Source organism: Psammomys obesus, unplaced genomic scaffold (genome assembly GCF_907164565.1).
Source record: "Psammomys obesus unplaced genomic scaffold, mPsaObe1.curated_primary_1811, whole genome shotgun sequence".
Taxonomy (NCBI): Eukaryota; Metazoa; Chordata; class Mammalia; order Rodentia; family Muridae; genus Psammomys; species Psammomys obesus.
In genome coordinates, this window is record NW_026590767.1 from 5,681,876 (window position 1) to 5,709,862 (window position 27,987).

Consider the following 27,987-nt stretch of genomic DNA (forward strand, 5'->3'; position numbering starts at 1 on the left):
ATCACCATTACTGCCATAATCATCATTGCTCTCACTCTCACCATTCCCATCATCACTATCACCCTGGTCACTGAAAGTTAGTATTTGACTAGTAGACTCTATCTGGCAATATTTACATATCCACCAATTAACCAACTAAGTGAGTTAACCAACAAAAGTGTGCCAGTTTGGATTGCAGATGGCTTCTCTGTCTGTGGGACCTTGGATGTCCAAGAAGATAAGTCATTAAGTGACTAGGCCCCTCTGCAAATACCCTACTTCTCCTAAGCAGCTCTGGCCACTGGAGATCCAAGAGTTCCCAATGGCAGGTGACTCTGAAGCTTCCTTCATCAGCCTGACTCCAGAGCATGACCCACCCACAATGTCCTGAGAAGTCTTAGGTTTGGGCCTACTTTCTACAGATCATCCAAGGCCACCCATTATATAGAAGAACAACCCTTTTACTGTAGTGTCAAGAGGGCCTGTGAGTCTATCCATGATAATCTCAGTAGATCACCAAGTCACACTCTGTGATCATCTTCCTCCCCCTGACTGTACATACTTATACAGCATCTTTTCATGTACTTATGAGTTTATCTAACATGCTTTCCAGGCCTTCCTTCCTATGTATCTCAGCTCACATGCCATGTCCTCATGAGTATCTTCTGACATTACCTTCAAAACCGGACAATGATCATAATTTGCACCTCATCATAGACCATTCTTTTCCTTCAGAACACATGCTTTGTTTTGTAAATACAGTGGAACACATGAGATATGCCTGACCATTTCTCAACATGTGAGAAATAAAATACACCATGTGAAAATAAAAATATACCATACCCTGCTTGCCAACAGATTCCTTGCTCTGAATATAGGGCTGAACACATTACAGCCCTCAGTGAGAATTGGTTGCAGGGAGATAAAGGAATAAATGAGTGTGGGAATAAATAAAAACAGAGCCCACTCTCCCAGGACCACAGTGTACAGAACTCCAGTATCCACTGGCCTGACTCCTTAGAACCTCCCCCATCAGGACACCCAGCCACACCTTTAACAACATTCCCATCTGCCTCTGCCTCTTAACATGAGCAGTATTCCTCAGGAATTCTCCTTGACCTTCTATTCCCCACCAACTCACCTGAGGGAGCCATCTACTCAAATGTTCCCCATTCACTCCTCAGTTTGTCCATCTTCATTGAGCTACTGGCCCACATCCCAGAGTTCCACTTGTTCTGCTGTTCAGTGGCCAATGCTGCCAGCTCTGCTGGATGGCATGTACCAGCTGCTCCTTTTGGCTCCAGAGCATCTCACTATCCCACATTCATGTCTCCCACAGCCTTGATGAAAACCTCTGCAGTGACCTCTCATTCACATCCCCACAGCCTCTTTTCTCTACTCCATCACCTGTGACATTTCCATAAGGCAATTCTAACTCTGTGACTCCCCAGCTTCCAACTTTTGCTTTGTTTGTTTGTTTGTTTGTTTGTTTGTTTGTTTCAATAGATTTAAAGTCTAGTCAAGGCCATTTGTTTTCATGAGCTTTTCCCAAGTAGAGTTGTTCGTAATATCCAAATGTCAGAAGTGTCTGAGATAGCCAACCTCAGAGAACAGCTTTGTAAATCACATCACATGTGCACAGTGAAACCCAGGGGTCTGCTACCATTATAACAATGCCTGTGTTCCTGGCTACATCTCCTCATCTATATACCATGGCATGTCACCAGTGGTCTCAAATGCTCAGCTAATCTGAATATGTCTTCCTGAAGAATAATTTTTAACAAACTTAGTCCTGCACAGAGAGAGATAGGGTCTGAGCTTTGCCATGGTAGTCATCACCCGTGAGCTGCCCCTGATAGCTGCTTTTCTTACCGACAACATTCTTCAGCTCTGTTTTAACTGTGTAAGATACACGGTGTATTCATCAGTATGTGAGCTGTTTCCTCCCCTGGAAACATAACCCCCTAATCAGTCGGCTCTTTGTTCACAGCTATATTGCAAAATCTACAACAGCCCCATAATACAAGTGGAGCAAGTGAATGAATGAATGGATGAGTGAATGAATAAACAAACAAACAAGTGAAAGGTAAGAGAACATGAAATGCTGTTATGGTAAGAGCATGAATGCAGCAGAAACACCACCAAATGTCCACCATTACATCTTCTCAATTAGAATCCCTAGTTCATGAAAATGTTATTTCAAATAACGGAAGAAAAAAAAACATACAAAATTACAATTGCTCCCTACTGGAGATGGTGCCCAAACAGATCTTCAGAGAGTAGATGATTGTAGACCTAAGTATCAAGCCAGAAGCAGCCCCAGCCTAGTTCAGACGCTCCCTGCAGCCCTGCACTCTAGGACTCCAGCTTCCCTTTCTGTGGCTGGAATGCTGTGTCCACATGTGTACGACATGCATGCACATGCATTTGCCTAACAGTCATGGAGACAGTTCTTGAGCTTTGCAAAACATCAAGGCGGCAAGTCAGACTCTGAAACTCACACCCCAGGAAAGAAGAGGATACCAAAAAAATGGCTGGGAATTTCCAGACTGGATATAACCCTGCTGCAAACGCCCCACCTCCCCAACGCTGCCTCTTCAGACAAGTGTTTCAGTACTCTTCTCACTGCTGTTACAAACTGCCTGACAAAATTACTTAAGGGACGGAAGAGCTTATTTTGGCTCACAGTTTGAGATCGTACAGCCAATCATGGTGAGGAAGACAGAGCAGCAGGGGCATGAGATGGCTGATCACATTACATTTGCCATCAGGAAGCAGGCAAGGATATTGGTCCTCTGCTCACTTTCATTCATTCATTCACCAGGTTACCCAGCCCTTGAGATGGCACCATCCACACTCAGGGTGTGTCTTCTCTAGTCTCGCAAAACCTTCTGGAAATACCCATTTAGAGATACATTTATGATATATGTGTGCAGTGATCCTAAACCCAGTCACGCTGCCAGTGGTGATGAGCCATCAGAGCAAATGAAAGAATACCCCAAGTCTACTTGTGACCCAAGGAACCAAAGACCAAGAGGACAGGTTTGGGGCTGGGTCTTACCTTTAAGATAATGATGGATGTTGTTGGAGTCTAAAGAAAAAGAAAAAAGACCATCACTATAATTTCCTGGGAATACAGAAAGTTCCACTAGGGGCCAGGCAGTATGCCCGGGTGGCTGAGTCCTCTTGGACCAGCATTTAGCAAGGGCTCTGTCAGAATAGCACACACTCTCCTCCACCAGGCAGATGCATGATTGATCTTTGCCGGTGGTACATATTTGTTTTCAATCTTCTGAACTCTCTTCTGCAACAGTAATTAATGTCAGACAGTGTATTTTCTGGTTAATGCAACCCCGCACCTGTAATAGCTCAAATCTGTGCTTTCTCCCTCCACCATGACGCCCTCTCCATGCTCTGTCTCTTTGTGTTTACTTCTGGTTTAACTTTCTCTAATCTAAAATAAATCAGCATGAAAAGCATTAGATTTTTTCATTTAGATTTTCAATTGACTTTTATTACCAAGATAATTCTCCTTATCTGATTGCAAAAGGGAATTGTTCACTCTTTAGGATCTGAAGGAAGATGGCGAGGTTCAATCTCTCCTTTGTGTTTCCTTCATTCTCCTTTGCAAAGGTGGAAGGTGCATTCTGGTTTGAGAATGCATCAAACTTGGGTTTAAGCTCCATCACCCCTCCTGTTGGAGACATACGAAGGGCATCAGTTTCTTCCCCTGTTGTTTAAAGAGAAGAGGGCTGCAGAAAATACAGTTCTTCATCTTCCCATCAGGGCAATGTCAGCTCTCATCTGTTTGCAGGTAGAAATGACAGCAGCCCACTAACCAGAAAATTCTATGCAGGTATCAGGCATGGTGGGTAGAATCACTTCAAAATATAGGCATGTTAATGACCCTGCTGCAAGATCAAGATTGACTAAACTGTTCTGTATTTCAGAAGGTGATGTCTCTTGAGTCCTTAAGTATTCCTTCCAGCATGTTCTACCATATTTGCTATTCTTCTTTTCTCCTTACTTCCCATGAGGTGATGGCTCTCGGGGCAGAATCTGTTTCTTGTACCAAGAGGAAACTTTTCTCCCACTAATAATTTAGTGCCATTTCCTGCTTTCCCCAGTGAGTGCCGCTCCCCCAACCCCACTTGAGAATCAAGTACAGCAAAGTCACTCTGACTTTGGAACACCCCAGAAAGTTCTGAGAGTTCAGTAGCTCTCTCCAATCTATGACTGGTAACTCAGCTGTTACTGCTTTTCTTCATTCAAAGCAACAAGAACAAAATTAAAAAAAAAAAAAAAAAAAAAAAACACCGAGCAGTTTCAGGGCAATTCTAAGCCCTTCGCTGACCTGCCTGCATGGAAACCCTCCTCTGGCCTGAGAAGCAGATATTGACACTTTAAGCTAGTGGGTACTTGGATGCTTTTTGTTTGGTTTGGTTTTGTGTGTATAAAAATGAGACTTACAGAAAACAATTTAAGAGAGCCCTTTTCATACTTGACTTTCATGCTTTTTGAGAATTAAGGGGAGAGATACCTTCTACTTCTTGGAGAGAGCACAATTGGTCCTTAATGGTATTATCACAAGAAAATGATCACAGCTGTCCTGCAAAGGGCTTACCATGAACTGAGCAGTGCTAAATGCTTCTGAGGTGTTGTGTAATTTCCATGGCAACCCTAGAAGAAAGGTTCTACCATAACCCCATCTTCACAGCAAGAAAGTGCCGTTGTTAATATTGTTCGTTGTAACAATGTCAGCAGTAGTGTGGTCAATGGTGAAGAATTCTTGAGTTCCTACTATGCACCACACTTCATCTTGAGCCCCTTCTACATGTGACTGAATTGCAGCTCCACATCAGCATTACTTGAAGGCATCATGATAAACATATCTTATATATGAAGCAACGGTCAAAGGTGTGCTCCAGGGTAATGGTGAGCTCCCTGAAGCGACTGATGATGGAGAAAGCAAACGTCCATGGGCAATTTCAGAGTTAAATTTAACCAGGCTAAAAGGCAAACTTGCCTATAGCTGGGCCCAAACTTCCAGCCTTCTGCAGTCTCAGGAGAGAATGGTGGATTTGGTTATGATGATGAGAAGCTGCCCTGGAAACTTAGAGAGATGGTTGAGTTTGACTGTCAGCTTTACTTGCTAGAGAGATTCCTGGGAGAGTTATAAAGCACCCTTCTGGGTGTGTCTATGAGCGCATCTCCAGAGATGATTAAGTCATGAGGACTCTGACCTGCTACACAGTTTAATCCACTGTTGGATTCAAGGTGTGACTGGATTCTCAGGTGGTAGGGACCTGACTGGAGGAAGTCAGTCACAGGGTTTATGTCCTCAAGGGCTGTATCCTGCCTTTGCCTTCTGATCATCACATTGCTTCCGGGGTGTGCTGATGTGAGTCTCTTCTGTGCCATGCTCCATGATCAGCTGAGACTTCTGAGACCTGAACTAAACAGACCTTTTCCTTCTTGCATTGTGTCTGTCGGGCATTTGGTCATGGTGATGATAAAATGAACCTACTTGGGTCTGGGGAGGTGGTCAGAGCAAAGTGCCTACCACACAAGTACGAGGACCTGATTTGGGGACTCCCGGACTCACGTCAATAGAAGCATGCAGCAGCACGCATTTGTAACCCCAGGACCAGGGTGGTGGGTAAAGGACGGTCTTGGAGCTTGTTATCAAGCATGTCTGACTGAGTCAAGAAGTTCCAGGTTCAGGGAGAGGTCACTGTATCTCAAAAGATAAGGTAGAGGGCTGGCAAGATGGCTCGGCCACTAAAGGCACTTGCCACCGAGTTTGATGTACTGAGTTCAAGCTCTAGCGCCCACATGATAGAAGGAGAGAACTGATTTCTAAAAGTTGCCCTCTGGTCTTCACGTGTGTGCTGTGATATTTATGGGCAGGCACGTACGCTCACATACACACATGTAATTATAATAGAAAATAAAGTTAAGAGTGAGTGGACATCAGAATGCCGATCTCTGCTGATACGCAAATCCATGTCCCCTGTACATATGTACACATTCAACATGTACCTATGCACATCACATACAAACACAAAAGTAACACTTGCATTGGCATAAAACACTATAGACTGCAGGATTTCTGCTCTTGGTCACTTTGAGAAGGCAAGTGAGAGGTTGCCAGGCCCCTGGGTGGAGGAGCCTGAAAGCATAAGGCAGGAGGAACACTGAGGCAGGTGGAAATGTCTCAGATCATGATTTGGTACTGGTTATACCACTGTCTGCATCTGCCCAAACAAAATGAACTATGTTCTTCCAAAATTCATGAATATTGATGCATGCAAATTTTATTTTTAATAAGGATGAGCTTTTTTTTTTTTAAAAAAAAAAAATCATATCCTGAATAAGCTCCGATTTAGCTTAGAGTTGGATTCAACCAGCATGACTAATAAGAAATAAACCCAGTCGGTAAGCTGCCCTTGGGTATCTTACCACCCACTGGATAAACCTACAACTGAAGATTAAGATATGTACCTATAGTTCACGTACCTTAAGCACAAGTGAGTGTAAGGCCAGCTTTGTGAGTGTGGGACCTTTGTGTTTACCCAAGGGTTTATACACAGATGATCCACACTGGTTTAATGTTGCCATCTCAGATGATTTCTTATGGTGGTAAAATATACATAGTATAAAATTCACCATTGCAACTGGTATGTGTGAGTGTATTTTCTCATGTGTGTGCAGGTGTTCATGTGTGCTTACGCTGATAGAGGTCAGAGGTCAACTTAAGTGCCTCCTCAACAATCTTCCTCAATATGTGTTGAGACAAGCTCTCTCACTGAGCCTAGAGCCCATCAATTTGGCTAGTCTGGCTATCCTGTGAACTCCAGAGATATCTGCCTGTTTGTGGCACCTCACCACAGCACTAGTGTTACAGATTTTATATAGGTCCTTCAGATCTCAACTCAGGTCCCCAAGCTAACACAGCCAAGCACTTCACCAACTAAACCATCTCCCCAGCTGCCGCTGCAACCATTTTTAAAAGTTGCTAAGCATCTCCATGATGTCATTTAGCTATGACCACTGTTACGGTTTGAGTAAGAAATGTCCCCCATAGGCTTTTGAATACCTGCATTCAGTAGTTGTGCTGTTGGGAAAGTATAGGAACCTTTAGGAGGGGAGCCTTGCTAGAGGAAGTATGTCTCAGGTGCAGGAGCTAGGGATGGTAAGGGTATATGGCTTCAAACCACTTCGTGCTCTCACTCGCTTGCTCAATCTCTGTCTCTCTGTGTGTCTGTGTCTCTGGTGCTCTGTCCTTTTCTATCTATCTCTCTGTGTGTCTCTGTCTCTCTTTGTATATCTCTGTCTCTCTGTCTCTGTCTCCCCCCTCTCTCTCTCTGTGTATGTGTATGTGTGCGTATTCCTGTGCCAATGAAATGTCATCAACCTTCTTCCTGTCCTAGCATGCTCTTTCCCTGCCATGCTCTCCTTCTGGAACTGTAAGGCAAAATAAACTTCCTTCCTTAAGTTTCTTTTGGTCATGGTGCTTTGTCACAGAAACGAAAGAGTAACTAATACAGCCACTATCAGTTTCCAGAATGATTTCTTCCCCGACAGGAAGCTCTGTACCCATTAGATAATGCTCCCCAGCCCCTACCAGTCCCACCTAGCCTCTATCTGCTCCATGCAAATTTGACTATGCTAGCTGTCTCATGAGGCTGGAGTCTGCTGACTTCTTTTACTTAGCACAATATCCTCAAGATGCATCCATTCTGTGGAGGAGCTCCTGTTCATTGTGTTCCTTGTGCCCTTTGATCCATATACCCTTAATTTTTGTTAACTCTAATTTATCCATTTTTTTCTTTTGTAAGTCTCTGCTTTTGATATTACTGTATTGAAACTTTCAATAATTTTACTTTTAAATTTACAACTCAGAAGTGAAGTTGGTTGGGTTGTGGAGCTGGCTTGTGGGTAAAGGGACTTGTGTGGTGAGTGCTCATCAGTTTCCTTGGTGGCCTTTGTTAAGGTAAAGTGGTGAAGGGGGTACCTTTGGCAGGCCCGTGCCAAGTTGTGCCCCTAAGAAATTATACTATGTTACACAACAGATCTAGTTTAAGAGGTTTACAGACAGAGAAGGAGAGTGAATGGCCATCTTGGAGTGGGGACATAAGAGGGAGATAGAGACAGAGAGACTGGGAGACAGAGAGAATAAACGAAAAAGAAGGGGAAAGGAGAGATGGAGGAAAGAAGAGAGGAAGAGAGGGAGTGAGGGAGAGAGCAAGCAATCTGGGGTGACTGAGACCTTTTATGTGCCACACCTGGCATACCTGGCGTCCCTGCCTGCAGCCGGTGATGATAAAAACTGCTATCACCAGGTCCCTGAGGGCAGGCCAGTGGAAATGCCTGATTGCTAACAGCCTTGGTATAAGGAATTCCTCAGGTACAGAGTCTGGTGAGCTTGTGATATAGTAGAGTTGGATAGACTCACAGTGAATTCAAAATTAGTAGGTCATGTCTAGAATGCAATGTGTCCAGATGCCCACCACACTGAGGCCACACCTCCTGATTCACTGCAGACATAGCCAGGAGTCAAGAACATTCAAAAATACACAAATCTGCAAACAGCCCAATGGTGTCTTACCCACTGTCATGGTGTGTCTGATCCCACAGTTTGAGAATTGAGGGTGTGCTCCCCAGATGGTGGCACTCTTTTGGAAGGTTCTAAAAATTTTAGGAGGTGGGGCCTAGCTGGAGGAAGTGGGTCTTTGAAGCTGTGCCATTAGGGGCTATATCTTATCCCAGGCCCCATTCTGTTTCTCTTCCTGATTCCTGTCTACTATGAAGTGAGTGGCCTCTGCCTCATGTTCTCAACACTGAAATTATGTGAGGAAGGTCTGTAATCAGTAGAGTCAAAGATGTCAACATTATGGCAGCTGTTGTCACTGCTGCGGACAAATACTTAACAAGAAACAATATCATGGAGGGAGGTTTATTTTGATTCACAGTCCAAAGGAATGAAGGCTGCGGTGGGGAGTCACAGAAGCATACCTTAGTCCCCACACGGACCAGAAAATGGAGATCAAGGGAGGTCCATTGTGTTCTCATTTTTCCCTTTTTATTCAGTCCTGACCACAGCCCACGGCATGGCGCTGCCTACACTGAGGCTAGGTCATTCCCCTTCAGTTCAATCTCTCCGAAAAGCCCTTTTTTCAGACATGTCCAGAAGTGTAGCCCCCATATCACCCCCAAATACCCTAAATCTCGTCACACTGGCAGTGAAAATTAACCTTCATACCTTGAAACTGCTTGCTAAACTAAGTCTCTTCTCCTTTTTAGATGATCTTGCCAAATATTTTGCCATCGGTGTTGCAGGGTGGGGCATGGTCCCTGCAGTGCAGCCAGACTGGATCAAAACGTCTGAAGAATCTGATCCCATGGTTTAACTTTCTCACACATTTAAACACCACAAAACTTTGAGAGACAAAGCCTTAGGGATGGTCACATCAAAATTCCTTTGCAAAATACCACACTATAGCAAAGTACCTGAGACCTTTCTCATAAGAGTGAGCTCTACTGACTAGCAAACAGTGCTTAGGGTAAGGGCCTAGAGAGAAGGGATTTGTAATAAGCATAAAGTTAGAGTCTATTGAGGGAGGATGCAAAGCACAGGGGTCTTCTTTCACAAGGATCAGTTCTTTCCACTGAGATACGAAGCCTGGGATTAGGGCCTAAACAACTTCTCAGGATCTGGCTCCTACTAGAACAGCAAAGGATCATCAGGTTGCTTGAAGGCTTTCACTCCAGTATTTCAGATGACCGGGTATCATTCCTCTTTTCCTTGAAGAAAACAGACACTTAACAATTCTGGTTTTTCGATTGCTTACCCCAGGATGTGCTTCCTACAGCAGGGACAGAAAGTTTAACTAACATGCGTACATCTCTCCCCTGGGTTGACAAACTACACTTGCTGAAATGATGGAGAATGAAGGAAAACCCAAGCCACCTTTGCAGTCCTCCCCTACTTCCAAGCAAGCCAGAGGCAGCGAGTGTTGGTGGATGTGACCATGTTCAAGGACAGGAATAAGACAGCTGAGCTCACTCTTGCAGCAAGCTCATTGTTTTTGTGAGAATGAAGCACGCATGCCCATAGAGGAGCTGGGACATACTTGCCATTGTACTGATTCCACATAGGAGTTAATGTCATAACTCATTTTTTTTTGCTAAAGACAGCATTGGACATTATAAAGATGAGCAGTAAAATCACACCAATAATGTAAAATTGTAATTTGTCTTTACAGAGACCATTTAGCTAAAAAAAAAAAAAAAAAAAAAAAAAATTAAAATGCCATGGAAAATCAAAAGAAAGGAAAAGACAGAAAAAGGTCCGAAAGCTATTTAAAGACCTTTGCTCACAGCTCACCCTCTTTTCAAAAAGAACTCCTATTTTCATTTTGCAACAGTGTCGAAAAATTACACAGCCCAATATAAGCAGTGATTATTCTGAGACTTCTTAAGGAAGCCTTCCTATTTTCATTCCTGAATTCCTAGTGCAGCAGTATGCATGAGAAAGCCAACAAAGCTTGCTCCATTACAGGGAACATGTCTCTCCTCATTACTCATGGAACCCTGTCTGCATACCCATCAACCAAGATGCAATGCTTCTGCATGCTTGACCTAGACCATCCCCACTCAGGGACCAGAGAGCAACGCAAGGCCGTGGGCAAGGCAGAGTACAGGGAAGCCAGTAGTACCTAGAAGGATCAGTGAAAAGATAAGCATCTTTGTAGCTAAAAAAATCACCGTTTTCATGAACTTCCTGTAAACACACGGCTGAATTAGAGGCATCTGAGTCCCTGTGCAGGTAGGCGGGCTCTTGCGTACCCAGTCACTTGCTCTTGGCTGCAGGGTGCTAACCTATGAAGCAGCTTCTTGCCTTCCATACAAAATGGCAAGCAGTTTGCTATCTACTTTGAAAAGCTATCCTATCCACTTTCCTTCATCTCTGTTTGCTTCAGACACGTTGCCATTTCCAAGTTGTGGGTTTTGCCGAGGACATTCAATTTTAGTGTTGTCTTCTTGAGACAGAAAGAGGATGTGAACTAGACTTGAGATGATTTCACTATTTCAGAATCCTATTAACAAAAAGCGTAATCAAACAGGTAAATTCTACTTTGTAGCTTCGCTTGGGCAAACTAGAGCTAGTACTTCAACTGTCCATCATCCTGCTGTCTGTCTGCTGATAGCTGAAAAGCCTAAATGCACAAGGAATTAAGTGTAAACACTGAGTCAGAGAAGACACCGTCTATGCAGTAACTGTCACTCTCCCTGGCTTCCAGTTTGCACTCAGGGTGTATTTAATGAGCTTTTGTTTATCATTTATTCATGGAAGATTCTTAAAGCATCTACTCAAGGCTGATCTGATGTCAGGAGGAAATACATGGTTCCACAGAGCAACTCATGAACACCCTTCCCCCATGAGGCTCCAATCTATGTGCCCTAACCCAAAGCCTCCTTATATTTTCTTTTCTCCACCTATACAAATAATGAAAAATTAGTTGGAAAGCAAAGAACTCAGACGGCCACTAAGATTCCTAGCCTTGGTATATATGCCTCACACAGTCACCTTTCCTTGAGTGTGAGCAGTTAGCTATGGACAGAGGAGGCTCCCGCTCCGATGGCTGAGCTATGTTGCATTGCAAAATGTTTTGGCTCATGATACTGAGGTTACTAATCTGTTGTCACTGAATCAGTTGAAATGGAGACTATGTTAGGTGGGCCTGACCCTGACTTAACAGGTGAAACATATAAATGTGATCAAGAGAGATTCAATACAGAAAGACTTTCCAGATGACCTAGAAAGAATAAACAAAAGACTAGAGACTTCTGCTTTTCTATAGCCCAGGTTGGGTTCCCAGCACCCAAATGAGGTGGCTCCCAGCTGCCTTTAACTCTACTTCTAGGGAATCTGATGCCTGCATTTGACCTCTGAGGGATCTTGCATGCATGTGGTACACATATGTTCACTCAAGCTCACATACAAACACATAAGTGAGCATAAATAGGAAAACAACTTTTAAAGAACATACTAGCCTTCTCTTTGGCTAGAGCCATGTGGTAAGGCCCTACACATGGCCTTTAGTTGTTGGTCTTTGGCTGTTGCCCAGAAGGAAATGGAGACTCCAGTCCTGCAACAAACAACTAAGTTCCCCCCAGTTACCAATAACCTTCGAAGTGTATTCTAAGCGTCTGGTAGGAGGCTGATGCCTGCTCAGATGGGAAAGGACTTCTTCATGCACAGGAGCCATCTAACCCACACTAGGACTTGTAGTCTGCATGACCACATGCTGCTACACAGCAACACAAAACAAATACAGACGGCACTTGTCAGCGTGTGTTTCCTGTCCCTGAAGAGCCAGTCCAAAGTGAACCAGTTTTTTGTGATGGATTGTGTTGATAGAATCCTGGCCCTAAGAAACAGAGCTGGATGCTTCAGTCACCAATGCAGGATGACCACAACAAAATAACCCACTTTCCCTGGATTGGAGCACACTGGCTAATCACCCATGCACTGCCATTTGGGGAGCAGAAATGCTTGACGGGCAATTCTTTATACACTTCATTAACCGTAAATTTAGAAACCATTATCTCTTTGCATCTTTCTTCTCCTCATTCCTTCCTCCCGAGGCTCTCATAATGCATATACTAGACTCTTAACATTGAGAGGTTGGTCCCTGAACTCTACTCTCTCCTGTGTGTTGTCTCTGATTCTCAACCTCTCTCTTGATCCCTCTACTTTTTCTCTTTCATCCTGAGTTTGGGAAGCTCAATGAACCTGTCTTCTGTAGTATCAAGTTTGCAGGTGAGTAAAGCCACTCAAGATTCTAGCTTATTTCCTTTTTCCTTCTCCAAATATTCTGTGTTGCTCTTTCCATATATCATCCATTTATCTCTCCATCATGGTGATGGCTCCCTGTAAATTCCATGGCTTTAAAGAGAATACGATGCACGTACAACATTGATGATAGAATTTGTAAGAATTCTACATAAGAATACATTTTTAAGAATCTACGTTTTGCTGATTTCATCATTTCAATGAACACTTCTATTAACTGGGATTTATCTTGCTCATGAGTCAGTCTTTTGGATTCTTTGAATGACTAGTAATTTTTGACTGGTTACTAAATATTGTAAATTTTACATTATCTGTCACTAAATTTTTTTTTGTAGTCTTATAAAGAACAATGAACTTTGTTTTGCTAAATAGTTAAACTACTTATGGAATAACTTGGTTCTCCTGGCCTGTTTTTAAGTTGTTAAATGGGTCTGAGTCTGGAGTCTGGAGGCTACTTTAGACACATTTCAAAAGCATAACCTTTTAAGGGCTCTTCTAAGTTGCCTCCAAACTCAACAAGGGCTCTTCTAAGTTGCCTCCAAACTCAACAAGGTCTCTACATTCCAGATGGTTGATGACCTGAGTCCTTATAACTCTTCATGACCTGAAGTCATTCTGCATCTCAGCAAAGTACAGGTGGGTTTTCACACAGACTCAAGGACACCTGGAGCAAATTTCGGAGCTACTTCTGGGTTGCCTCCTATCTCTCAGGATCTGTGACCTAGTCTTCTCAAGTAAGAAAGACTGCTGGGCTTTATTTAGGTTCTCCTGACCTGAGTTACTATTTGGAAGTTGTTAGTCTTTTTTTGCCAGAAATATCTTCTTCTTACCCAGTTTTAGCCCATACCTCACTCTTCCCACTGGACCTTAAAATCTTCCCAATCTTACAAGAGGCACATGGCCAAATGTCTCCATCTCTGAAAGTCTTGTTGTGTTCTCTGCACTCACAGTTCTGTATAGACATTCACTAGCTGCCCCAACAGAGTATGAGCAAGCAAAAGAACAAGAGTTTTTGACTGTGTTACCGGCACCTAGCACGGTTATCAACGGGCATCTGGATACATATTCTGTTCTATTCTATTCTAATCCATTCCATTCCATTCTACAGCCATAAAAGAAAGTCAAGATATAAATTTATTCACGTCAAAGATGCTAATACAATTTCAAGTTTTCTGTTGTAAGAGTTCTGTCTTTTAGTGTTTATTTTGTTCCATATGAACAGACATTAGAATTCATAGCTTCCCACTAGTGTTTCCCTCTTTAAGTAAGGTTTATTTATTTTTATTGTATGTGTCTGAATGTTTGCCTACATGTATGACATGTAAACACATGCATCCGATGTGTGCAATGCCCACGGAGGCCAGGAGAGGGCACCAGACCAATCCCCCTCCACACACACACACACACACACACACACACACACACACACACACACACCAGAATTGCAGGTACTGATGGTTGTGAACTGCAATGTGGGTGCTGGAAACTGAACAAACATCTTTTGCAAGAGCAGCCAAGGCTCTTAACTCCTGAGCCATCTCTCCAGCCTTCCTCATTAGCATTTCCAAAAGACATCTTTATCATGTAGAGAATAAAGGCTCATAAGCCAAAATCAATATTATTAAGTACCTGGAATCGTAAAATGTTCCAAGTGGAATCTAAGCTGTATGCCTCAATATTGAACTTGTCCAGTTTTTCCCATAATTGTAATTATAGTCTTCTGATTGCACTGTTCAACTATCAGAAGATATGTACATGAGTTATTAGTATTGGTTATTTAATTTTATTATCTTTATCTGTGGATTTATTATATGGGTGGGTTGTGCACCTGCCACAAAACACACGTGAAAGTCAGAGAACAACTCGCAGGAGTCAGTCTCTCCTTCCATCGTGTGGGCTCCAGGGAGCAAATGCAGGTAGTCAAGTTGCCAGCAAGAGCCTTTATCTGCTGACCCATTTCACCAACTCTAATGTTTATATTTTAAAGCAAGATGTTACACTAAAAATAAATAGCCCCAAAGTTATTAAGATTGTTTTACACAGCACCTAAAGTGAGCATTAGCAATTTTAATTCACAAGTCAAAGGTAGCCTGCCACAAAACTATATTCAGTATCAGAAATAGTTTGCTGATCCCTATGCTAAACCTATGAAATCTCTCTAGAATTCTAGATAAACTGTTTACAATAGAAGCAGCATGACAGAATTCTACTCTCTTTACACATAGGATATATGTTAGAGCTTTTGAACATTAACATCTGCTTGGAAAATAAACTTCTAAAAAGCTATATTAAAACTCCATGTATTTTACTGGTTGATAGATATTTTACAGCAAGACAGCCTCAGTGTTTTCTCTTCACTTCCTCTGTTGTCTGCAGGAGTAGAAACTGGGACATCAAAAATAGGATGAAAGTTCCCAGCAAAAAGAAGACAGCAGAGAACCATGTCTGTGGCCGGAGGGCAGTGGGACACCCTGACCTGACCTTCCACCATCTGACCCTGGGTGTATTCAAGACAGGCTTTCCTTTGTCTGCGATGCCTCCTGGAACCCCTGGCTAGCAGTTGCTGTCAGAGGGGGAACCTTGCCTCTGTCTTCTCTCCTCCTGAGCACCACATGAGAAACACAGACCTCAGAGGAGGACATCATGAGGCCAGAGTGCTCCTATCCACACTAGCTGTGTCCCCATAATGCTTGCATTGACTCTCTGAGCCTCTCAGAAATTTCTCTTTGGAAAAAAAAAATGGGCCTCATGTGTCTCACACAGCTGTGGTGAGGATGAATGAGACTTTTCAGGGATCAGCCACACCAGCTTCCTTTGTTCCATCTCTGTCTCCACTGAGCTCCTCACACACAGGGCAAATGGCCTGGCCATTTGCAACTCTGATACACCTCCCCCACCCCTACCCTCTGCACACCAGCTCTCCCAGTGGAGTGGTTTATACTAGCGTCTTTGTTGCTTTCTGCTGGGTCCTATGGATACAATGGATAGGTCTAGAACTTCAGACCATGGCTTCATGTTTACATGACAGACTTCTGAGACTAGAGGTGCAGTTCAGTGGTTCTGTGTTTAATTTCCAGCACCATACATATAAAATTCAACAGCCCATGGATGTCTGAACAGGGCATGGAGAGTGGAGGAGGACAGAAAGCTCTGGAGTGAAGAAGATATTAGATGATCGTCTTGAGTCTCAGTGCGTTTGCCTTTTCTGAGCCTGCTCACCCTGAGTGCTTGGGCAACATTACAGCAAGAGTCACCAGCACACTATCTCAGCAAAAACATTGCATTGAGGCCAGTACTTGAGGAAGAAAATCAAGATTCAGAAGACTTTGATCTGGCTCAGACTTGTCAAGTGGGATAGATAATGGGTAACACAGCTATGTACCTTTTGATGACCACGGGAAGAAAGTGCTTGTTTCACCTCCTGTTTGGGCCTTGTGATCTCTTCATTCCATGACTCATGAAGCCCAAGCACTTCAAATTTGAGTGTTATTTCTAAAGACTTCAAGACACAACCCAGTCACTTGAAAGCCTTCATCAAAGCCCATAGCTGAGGGGCTGAGGAGATAGGTTAGTCAGTGAAGAGCTTGCCTTGCAGTCATGGTAACCTGAGTTGGATCCCCAGAACTCCCTTTTTTTTTTAAAGCCAGACACACTGATCTGTGGTTATAAGTCCTAGAATAGGGAGATGGAAACAAGTGGATTCCTGAGGCTCACTGGCCAGCCACCTGAACCTACATGGTCATTTCCAGGCTAGTGAGATGTGTCCAAAAACAGAGTAAATGGCTACAGAGGAATGACACTTAACCTGTGACCTTCACCTGCACACATATAAACTCATTGCTATGTGACTTAAACATTCATACACACAGAGAGATAGAGAATAGAGAAAGAGACAAAGAGTGAGGGAGAGAGACACACAGACAGAGCAGACTATCTCTGTCCTGGTGCAACACCCAAACCATATGGCCAAGCATTTACTTCTGTCCACAGTAAAGTAAAATAAAATAGTAAAAGCTGTGAAACAATAGCTTTCTTTTCTCACTGTACGGCCAGCAATGCAGGCCTATGATCCCTGCTAGAGGGAAACTGAGAGAGAACTGCACAATTATCCCTACTTGAAGTGGCAACTCGGCAGAGCCTGAGTTCTCACTTAGCACAGGAGACAGACACAGGATTCGGTGGCTTTGTCAGCTGGCCACAGAAGACCCCTCAAGTTTCTCACCTGCATCTGCTTGAGAAAAAACTTATCTGATAGTAAGGGAAAAGAAATTCCACCAAGAGGCAGGCCAGGTAATTTCAAGACCTCACACAGGTGGAAACAATTCACAGCCGCACCAGTTGGAAGGTCTCAGCACATCTGAGAAGCCAGAGAGATTCCTCAGAAAGGCTGCGTCTTAACAGCAGGTCTGAGTATGCCCTAGAACAGGGCTTCACCCCCTCCATGCTATGGACATTTTAGGCTGGCTCCTTTTCCATTGGAAGGAAGAGAGGGGTGCAGTGCATTGAAAGAAATTGACATCATCTGTGCTTGGTAAATAATTCAGTCAGTAAAGTGCATGCTAGTGATATGCTCTTTTAATCTCAGACTGCAAGGTACTAAGACTGGTAAGTAAGTTTCTGGGGCTTGCCAGGCAAGCCCAAACAATGATTTATGGGTAAAAGTGTGTGTGTGTGTGTGTGTGTGTGTGTGTGTGTGTGAGAGAGAGAGAGAGAGAGAGAGAGAGAGAGAGATTGCCTTAAAAAGCAAGATGAATAGATGAATGACATCATCCAAAGTTGACTTCTAGATATCACACATATTCTCTCTCTTTCTCTCTCTCTCTCTCTCATGCTCATATACACACACCTGCACACATAACTTCACACACAGAGAGAGATGGTGGCAACATCTATGACCTCTACCCATTAGAATCAGTGGCATCCTTCTCCCAGCTGCCATCACCAAAACTATTTCCAGACATTACCATGGAGCAAAGCCATGGTATTTGAGAACCACTTGCTCTGTTCCACAGCCTCCTTTAGACCTCTCACAGATCTCACCAGTAAACCCCAGCAGAACCAAGCTATCCGCAAACAGCTTACTCTACCAGAACCCACCCAACTCTCTTTACAGGAATAATACAAAATCAAGCATTAAACAATGCAAAAGTCACAATCGCTAAAATCCAGCTGAAAAGCTGGTGTGTAAAGAAGAAAGAAAATACAACTCAAAACCAGGAGGCAAATCAATCTGAAGAAATAGATGGGGGAAAAAAAAACAGAGAGGTTGATGAACAGCACTCACAATAACCTTGATCCCACTGTTAGTGTTTGCCTCACGTGCTTGGGAAGGCAGAGAGAATCGTGAACCAGAGAGAAATGGGAGATGTAAGGAGCCTCCTAGAAATTGTTTTAGTTCATTTGTTATTTAGTGTTGATGCTCTGCTATTGCTCTGGGCCCACTGAGTCACAGTGATCTTAGTTGGAACACATGGATGGGGGATTTTCACCATGATCCTTTAGGTAGCCAAAACCAAACATTGCTAGCAAAAGTCTTTTCAAATAACAACAAAAATAATAATGATAACTAGGGGGCTACAGCTGGAATACAAAGTAAATAAACTGTAATTAATATAAAAAATAAAAATTCAATAAAATAATAATAACAATAACTAGAAAATAGAGATGCAGATGGTGAAAGAGGCTCAGGTACACCTTTCATGAAGAGAATGTTTAAAACTGTCACCTATCAGAAGACAGATAGGCCTCTTCACTTACAAGCTCCAGCATTTATCTATTACCAGACAGGTCTCAATAACCATTTTAATGCATATTATAATGGCAAATTGTCATGTTTTGTTTGAGATCACCAGGCCTGCCTCTGAAGTGTACATTCCAAACCCCATTTTAGACCAAAGCATGTTGTCTCAGAGTCTTCTGAGGATGCCCTGGCTAGGGATGAGTTACCCACTCCCAGTTCTGTGACAGGGAGCACAAAAGAGTTCATGAGCAAAGTTGGTGTACCCTTGAAAACAGCGAGAAGGTGAGCTCTAGCCAACAGAGATTACTATTATTGTTTATCTCATGATGTAAAAGTGTCTGCAGTGGGAAAAAGAAGCAGGAAAGCCAACCATGGAAAGAAAGCTCAATAGAGAACTCGGGCTGACTGTCTCAGCCTTCTTGGTCAGTTTCTGCAAGATGTTGTGAGCACCAGACTCCATAACAGTATCTATATCTGCTCCTATTCATTTTTTTTTAACTTGGAAGCCTGATCTGAGGGGTCATCCCTCTCTGCTGGGAACCTCTCTCTTGGGAGCTCCAGCTGACTGTCTTGTCGGGGCTTCCCCGGTTGGTTTCTGCTGGATGTTTGTAAACCTTGATTGGATGACATTAGCTTTCTGTTGTTATCTGTTCTTTTGCTTGATAGCATCACCGATGGGTCACCCTGCTTTGTCCTGCAGTCTCTATAGGGAACAACTGCTGACTGCCTTAAAGGAGCTGCCCCAGTCCATTTCTGCTGGATGCCCTGAGTCCCCAGTGTGGTCATGTTTTGCTACCTAGGTATCTATTTGTCCATCTGCTAATTGCTGTTTACTCTCATACTGGCTTACTGGATACTTAATAACTCATTCAAAACCAAATGATATTGTAGATCATTCTTGGCACCCTGTGGAGCAAAGATGTTTAAACACACTCACTCGGGGATGCAGTAACGAAGGGAGAGCCTTCTTCATGGGACATCTTGGGAATGCATGCTCACCATGTGAACTGCAAACAGAGTTTTCAGACAGGACCATCCATGTCCAGCTATGGCTTGGTTAATTTTTGAACCTTACAGAACACTTATTCAGGGAAGAATTCCCTTAACACATCATGTTCCTATTAGTTTGGGGTACTTTTGGGGTCAAGAGGAAGCCAGGCTTTGCAAACATCAGGCAAACAGTATCTACAACATCTTCGTGCTCCTCTGCTTCCTCACCCGGCAGCATCTCAGCACAGGTTCTGTGATGGTTCCTATCTGGAGTTACACCAATCACTGAGTTAACGCAGCTCAGGACTAAGATGGTTTTAGAGAACTCCCCATCCATAAATCCCAGCCTTGGCTCAGTAAATTTGCAGTTTCTCCCAGGAACTTGACACCAAGAAGCTTTTCACAGAAAAATCTCCCAAACTCACTTTTATTGAAAACGAACCCAGTTCTTTTATCTAGTACCCCTGTGGATTGAGAGTTCATCCCAGCGACCTTGCTCATTTTCTGCCCCATCAGTCACTTCATGGTCAAAGCCCAGGTTAACAGGAAGCCCCTGAGCTGATGCCGGGAGAGAAGTCCAGCAGCAGGCTGGGCTGTTAGTTGGTCTCTCAGGTATGTTTGCCTTGGGAAATGGAGCACCAAGGTTTGTTTCCTGTAATAGCTCAATGGCGTAGGGCTATTTTAAATGCTGAAATGTTTACTACTGAATTTTGGAGATGAAAAATGTCGATCTGAGATAAACACAGGACCCTCTGAAAGATATCTGTACTCTGAAAATGGTACGAACCATAAGCAGCAGCTATCTCTTCAGAAAGTAAACACATAAAATCTGATTTAAAAAAAAAGATCATACACAGAATAAACTGCAAACCCAGACAGCAGACAGATGTGATGTGTTTGCCAGACCAGAGAAGATGCCTGGCTTGTGGGTCTTCTGTGTACATCTCCATCACCTCCATCTATGGTCTCCAGCTCTGAACTTAAGCACAGTTTAAAATTCAGAAGGTCAGAAGACCAGGATTCTGTTTCCAAGCCTGCCCTTGAGCACAGGAAACTGGCCCTAAATACACCGTGTGCCATATAGATTCAGTAAAAACTACCCAAGTGGTTGGACTGTTAGCTGGGGAGTGGCCTAGGGTTCATTTAACACACGTGGCTAGGCTGTTGGCTGTCAATGGTAGTAAATGGTTCAGCCACAGAAACATACAGTTGAGGCAATCTGCATTTTTCTGTGCAATCTCCTGCAAAACACCTTTTCACATTACTTTCAGTGTGACTACAATAATGAAGGAACGTGGAAGTCTTATTTATGAAGAATGGAATGCAAGAGAGGGTGTTCACTAGGAAGAGTTTAAAGCAGAGCTATGAGCATTACTGTAAAATGCATGATGAGATAATTAAACAAGTTTTTCCCTCTCTGGGGGATTGGAAAATAGCCACAATGAAAATTTTACAATGATAAAATTCTGTCCCCGTCCGATTAATTACTTGTGAATAATAACATCTCTGGTTTCTTTCAATTATTTTATAATTGTACACCTTTTGCTCTGGCTGATTGGGCAATGAATTAATGAATAAGGACTACTACTGAATTTAATTAACACCATTTTTCCTGTGGCCTTTACATATCTGTTGTGAACATGGAAATTCACCCTCCCAGGACTGGAACTGGAAGAAGCCAGCCTAGAACCCTGCAAAACCTGTTCCTCCCTGTCAGACTGGCTTCCCTACTGCCAAGTATGGGTGACTAAAGGTCTCAGGTATTTGCCAGAACCCGGGGGGGGGGGGAGAGAGTCTTTCCTAATGACAGCATCAATATTCAAATGCTTACCTTTTTTTCATAAAGCATTAGCAATGTGCATGTTACAATCATCCAAAGAGATGGGTAAGTGAGCTATCTGGGAGTCGATTACAGTGTCATTCATAATTTATTCCAGGTACAATGAAGAGCTGATCAGGTTTCATGTGTGTTTACTTTCTGAAAAGATAACCGCTGTTGGCTGGTATCCAGAGTAGACTACAGATATCTTTCAGGGTAATGTGTTTATCTCAAGTTGACATTGTCAAACTCCAAAGTCCTCCCCATTTTCCAAAAAGTTGTCTGGGCTTGAAAACTAAAGCTCATGACTGAGAAGTAAATAAAAGACCATTCTGGAATCTTGCTATCTCAATGAGATCAAGTTGAGTCATGAACACTCACTCCCTCTAAACTCACAGGCAGTCAAGTAAGCATTTCTTCCTAGAGACAGAGAAATGCAAACTCACAGGGCTCACAGCACTGGAATCACGCAGCGCTCAACAGTTCCTACAGTTCTCAGGTGTGGATAGCAGTTACCCAACTCAGAAATTTTTGAGCAGATTTTTGTTGTCAATTGTGTGTCAATCACACCCATCCAGTATGTTATCCCTGCCAACGTACTGCAAAAACTGAGCTAAATTAAAGGATATCTTAAGTCTTTACAAGATACAAACAAATGAATGATTTTGCTAGACCACAGGACACACCTGGCCTGTGGGTTCCCCCACACACACCTCCATCAGCATCTCCTAGCTCAATGTGCACCTGCCCCCCTGCCCCCTTCCCCCCAGCCCCCTCCCCTTGAACCCATACTGACAAGACCCAGCTGTACCTCATAGCTGCTCACTGGCTGCTCAGTCACCTTCAGGCCCGGGCACATGTGAATGAAGCAAACTTTGGCTTTTCTCTGGGAAGGAAGCAAGTCTCTCTTCACCAAGTCTATGACCATCACATGTTTTTTCAGGCTGGTACTAAATGCAGTTATCTGAAAGGTGGAGTGCACAGCCTTCCCCTCCTCGGGAGGTTTCGCAGGCATTCCGGAGCACTATGTGAGACTGGGAATCTTGTGACTTCAGCGAGCCAGCCTGGCAAACACAATTTTCTTTGTTTGATGAAGGTATTGAGTGCAGCGGGAGGAGTTTGGGACCAGTCGCAGTGCAGGTCTGAGTTTTCCAACTTCACAGACAGTTGCTCAAAAATCCTAGCTATAGGGCCTCTGGATATGGTTGTAGAAACCCCTCCGATGACCTTTAAATGCCATGAGAAAACTTCCTTCCAGCTGCAGCCTGGCCAGCCCCAGCCTCCTGCCTGGGCACTGAGGTCTTGTTGTCTTCTCTGATTTCAAAGAGACATGTTACTTTCTCACTTGTTTTCCACTGGCCTTTAAGTTCCAGACTCTGAATTTGCCTGGTTACCAAAAGGTCTAATGTGTGTTTCCATCTCCAGACCCTCCAATCCAAATAAATTATTTACAGAGCTCTGTACAAAAGAACCAAGAGGGATAATTGCTGCTTTTTAGAATGCCTGCTTTTGCTTGCCAGGGGCCTGAAAGGAACAAGTACAGACTGCCTACCGGCACAAAGAGTGGCCTCAGCCCTGGAGAAGATAAGAGTGCATTCAGGGAAAGAGAGGCTGGAAGAAATGGCTGCTGTGGGTGGGCATGGGGAGACACTGCCTGTGAGGACAGTGGCTCAGGTAGGGTTCCCATCCAGAGTCAACTATGGAAGCCCTTTCATACTCTGAGCCTCAGTTTCCCCAGGAAGAGCACTGAGATAGAAAAGTCCTTCCTACCTGTACCCCCCCCCCAGGTTATGAGTAGAACATGAGCTATACAAAGGGGGGGGGGGGAAGCGGCATGTGCCAGAGCCAGCAAATGTGCCAGGACTGTGGTGCACATCTTTCTTAGGAGATAGTTGCACATTTTCTGCTCAAATTATTTTTGCACAGTTCTCTCTCCACAGCAGGACCTCATAGTGCCGTGCTTATGAAGGTTTACTTTATGCAAAAAGTTATTAGCTTCTGAATGTCAGGTTGCTTAGAATACAGACCTAAGGGGTTCTCCTTGCTATTTTCATTTCCTGTATTGGTGCCAGTTCTATTCATCTGGCCTAGGAGCCATTAGTCAAGGGCATGTGCAAGACAGAGCACATGGCAAGACACAGAACTCTTTTTGCAAGGGGACTTTCTACAAGGATGACCCTGTGAAAACTTTAACTCACCTGCTCCACATTGCAAGCCAGGGAAGGCCGAGGGAAGGCGGAGAGGGGGTGACTTTCCCAGAAGCAGAACTCAATGTCAAAGACCTTGCTCCTTCTTGCTGTGCACAGCAGGAAGTCATAGCCACTGGCCAGGACCTGGGGGATAGGATCTCAGACTCCTGTTGTTGGGTACAAGAGCTGAATGATGAAACTAAGAACTGAAGCTCAGGAGGAGATGGAAAAGACTGGAGATCACATCAGCTGCGGTTCGCACCTGAGTGTGAAGACAGTACAAAGACTAAACACCAGCCCAAGGTCTCAGGATGGTGACTACTGCGTTCAGCTGTGACTCTGGCTTTCCTAAACCTGTAAATAAGAGCACAAAACCCAGCTGGTGGCAGGCTTTACTCACACTGGCAACTCCCGGTGAATAGAGTGCATAGAATGCCATCTTGGATTTAGAAGCACTGGGGTAAAGACAGCCAGGGAAGAAATTTGCGTAATAAAGCAATTCAAATTTATCAAAGACCTCAACAACAGAAGGAACATGCATACCTGGTTTGGGTTCTGAAGGTCTACACCTGTGCCTCCCCAAAGTCTGCATTGGAATCCATGTTCTGGTGCCCATCAGTTCCTGTCCAGCAGGAACTTCAGGTGTGAGAACAATCAAGACTTTTCTTTCAGAACCACAACATTCTGAAGGATACCGAGCCAGGCAGAAGCTACCAGAACTACATGTCTGGAGGTTCCAAAACCAGCCAGGGGAAGTTTATTTAGGCTTGGTACTTTGTTACAGAAACCAACTGTCACAGGTATCACCAGAGCTCACGAGCTCACCTGGACTATGGGAGACCCCTCCCTCTCCAATGAGTGCAACAATGGCTGGACACGGAACATGGTGTAGCACGGCCAAATAAAAGGTCTAAAGATTCTTGGCCAAGAGGGCTTAACAGGAGCCCTGAGATAGTCAGAGCAAGTCTCTCAGTGTGTGGAGGCAGAATGGAAAGCCACAGAGCAGGGAGGGTGGAGGAGAGGTCAGAGGGCACCACTGACAGAAAGCTGGGAGATGAGTTGGCATGGATGCTCCAACAAGCACATGCACTGGGACAAGGCTCCTCTGCTCCAGCATCGCTGCCCTTTGTCAGCAGCCTCCTGACTGTTCTGACAGCCTTAGGCTTGGGAATATGTCTGTTCAGACATACAGCAGCAGAGAGTAGCTGTTCCCATCTGAGGCAGAGTTTCTCCAGGAAAGACAGCCTCTTCCTGATTATGCCTCTGTTAGAAGGGCTGGCACATAGCCTTCCATTTGTCCTTGGAACCACTGTCCCACACATAGCACAGGAATGTGGCTTAAAACACATCGGCTCCCTATAAAACTCTCACAGAATTAGCCCTACAGCCTCATGTGAACTGCAAAACTGAACTTGAGTCAGTGTCTCCATTTGCTCAATAGGATAGACATTATTAAATAGCACTGGAGCAGAAGCCAGAGTCAGGGCTCTACCAGTTCTTTCAGTGAACTCCATTTACGTAAACCCAGGATTCTTTTTTTTTTTTTTTTCCTCCAAGACATCTTGGGTTTGTCTGTGTCGCCTTGGCTGTCCTGGATTCACTTTGTAGACCATGCAAACGCAGGCTTCTTGACTTCCACAGAAAATAGTTTCATGCTGACCCAGAATGGGTTGCAGTTGGGGTTTGTCAAGGAGAGACTTTAACATGGACTGAAGCAGCGGCTGATAGAAAGAGAAGAAAGGACAGTACACCCCTCAGCATAGATGTGGACTTTTCAAAGGGAGCCACACCAAATGTCTCAGCAGTGGCCATATATACGACTTTGAAAAAAACCTCAAGTTATATCTCAGAGGGTTCCTAAGAAACCCCCTCTATAAGGCTTACAAAGCTCGCACAAGAGAGTGAAGACATGTCCTCAGCTGGGAAATGAGGTTTGTTATGAAATTCCTAAAAAATAAAATAAAATAAAAAAATTGGGCTGGAGAGATGGCTCAGTGATTAAGAGCACTGGCTACTCTTCCAGAGGACGCAGGTTCAATTCCCAAGCACCCACATGGCAGATCACAGCCATCTGGAACTCAAGACCCAGGGGACCCAATGCCCTTCTGGCCTCCAAGGGAACTGCACTCACATAAGTGCGCATCCATGCATGCAAGCAAAACAAAAAGTGATGTAACTGAACATTTAAAAATTGTCCCTAGAAAAATTACAGGTTTGTGTCTAGGGTAAAAGAAAGGCCATGCTTGGTCATACACATTTACACCACTTTAATATTCTTATTTGAAATATCTGTAGGGAAAGAAAGAAAACCGTGTTGTCTCTATGTGGGCAACTTCACAGCAGATTTTGTTAACTGAGGCAGAATTTCTGACTCTCAGCTGGTGAAAGGCTTCAATCACTCTGGAGGGAGTCGTCCCTTTTTTTTCTCCGTCCCCTTATGCTCCCTGCCTTTCTATATTGCCTCAGCAACAATGCCTTCCTCATTCCACGGCTGCTGTAAAGACTGAAAGAGAAGGTGTTAAGTCAAGTGCTTGGAGAAAAGGCTGGCTCAGGGGACCTCAGAGATAGCTGTCACCATCACCCCAAAGGGCAAAGACTGAAAACATGAAGTGCCCAAATACGCCCACACTTGAAAAGGACAGGTGCTGAAGAAACCGGGGCTGGTGAGATGGCTCAGTCTGTCCCACACAAGCAGGATGAACTGAATTAGATCCTATGGATTCAAAAGAAAAACTGGCCATAGTGCTTTGAGTTTGTAATCCCAGAACTGGGGAGAAGATCCCTGGGGCTTGATGGCTGAGCGAGCCTTCTTAAACAGTTCCAGACTGATGAGATGGACAGCACCTAAGAAACATCCCAAGGCTAAGCCTGGTCTCCACACACATTCCATGCATCTGAACAGGTACACACACACACACACACACACACACACACATACACACACACACACACACACACACACACACACGCGTGCACATACAGACTTTTTAAAAGGAAAAACAGGAACCCATCATAATTCCAGGACTCTTGGCCTGCAGTGGCACCACAAACTGAGGCAAGGGGCCACATGATTTCCTCACCTGAGAAATAGAGCTGGAGTCCCTCTGAGCAGGCTGTTATTGTGATGCAGTTTTTAATTCCTGTTCCAAATAAATGGAAGAACTTGCTACTCACATTCTCTACTTAGGATTCTGCTGGGTCCACCTCCCATCTTGCCACAGGAGCACCAGGGTTACAGATGAGCTCTTACGTGTGTCCTGTGGAACTGAAGCCAGGTCCCCACACACGTGTGCCATGTGTACAAACAAGTGTCAGTGTCGGGTAGTCGCATGCCACCATAGCGGCACACACTGGTCAAGGACATGGATGCTTTTGGGGTTTCCCACAGCTCCCTCCTACCGAGAGCTTTCCCCTCACCTTGACTCCAAACCTGTCCACAGGCTTCATAGAGGCCGGCCTGTCTCTGACCCCACTGAATGACCAATGTAGTAGCTGAATACTGATATCCCCATCCACCCCAACTGTTATAGTGAAGCTCTAACCCTTAACTTTATGTTCCTTGGAGATGAGGCTTCAGGGAGATAAAGACAGTTAAATTATGTCATGAGGGTGGGGCTCTCCTGGTAAGAATAGTGATCTTAGGAGAAGAGAAGCGGGGATCCCCTTTCGTTCCCTAGAACAGAGCAGAGCAGTAAAGATCATGTGAGGTCAAGGTCTACAAGCTGTAAGAGTTGCCATTTGAGCGCTCGTTGCACTGGTACCCTGATCTCAGACCTCAGCTTCCAACACTGAGGAATTTTCACATATCATTTAAGCCACCATGTCTGGTTCAAACTGACTGAGACAATCCTGAAGAACCATTTAGTGGGCTCCAGTGAGAAGAGTGAGATAGGCGCTTGGACCACAAGAGACCAAACCAGGCCTATTCTGGACAGCTAGCATCCTGGAGATTCACAACTATGGGTGCCTGGCAATAACAGGAACACTTTGGGCACTGCTGGTACAGGTGGCAGCTGTCACTGAGAAGCTGTGGTTAGAGGTAGCCACGTCCAGACAACTGTAGAACCTTCTGCCCGTGAGTTCAAAGAGGAAGTCTGGTATGTCCGTCATGCTTTCCCTCTTAGGTAGTAGTATTTGGCTCAGGGTCCTCTGACTTGCAATCAACAGTTTGTGCTCCTCTTTGAAAATCCGTTTATGTGCTAACAGATACAATATAGTCCTATACCAGGCATCAGAGAAGCAGAGGTGAGAGCCATACCACACTTCCACATGAGTCCATTGTTTAGCTGTAGAACAGCCCTTGACAAGAATTACTCTGAGCAAGAGAATTTGTACTCCTGTGTTGAGACCTCAGGAACCGTCACAGAATCTGGGACATCGCACGGAGCCTAGGAGAACAGCAGGACTG

At 44.2% G+C, this 27,987-nt stretch overlaps 1 protein-coding gene across 3 annotated transcripts in view; it reads right to left on the minus strand.

Moving 5' to 3' along the window:
* CUNH10orf90 (chromosome unknown C10orf90 homolog) overlaps positions 1 to 22,404 on the minus strand; it is a 224,473-nt gene extending 202,069 nt beyond the window's left edge. The window contains exons 1-2 of one of the 3 annotated variants that reach the window (XM_055608879.1): positions 22,202 to 22,404; positions 3,041 to 3,070 (exon numbers count right to left, since the gene is read on the minus strand). In XM_055608879.1, coding sequence (XP_055464854.1) covers positions 3,041 to 3,070; positions 22,202 to 22,318 — 147 coding nt within the window. In that variant the 5' untranslated portion in view covers positions 22,319 to 22,404. The remainder of the gene's footprint in view (positions 1 to 3,040; positions 3,071 to 22,201) is intronic. The other 2 variants (XM_055608880.1, XM_055608877.1) reach the window with 2 other exon arrangements.
* Between the last annotated feature and the right edge of the window lie 5,583 nt (positions 22,405 to 27,987).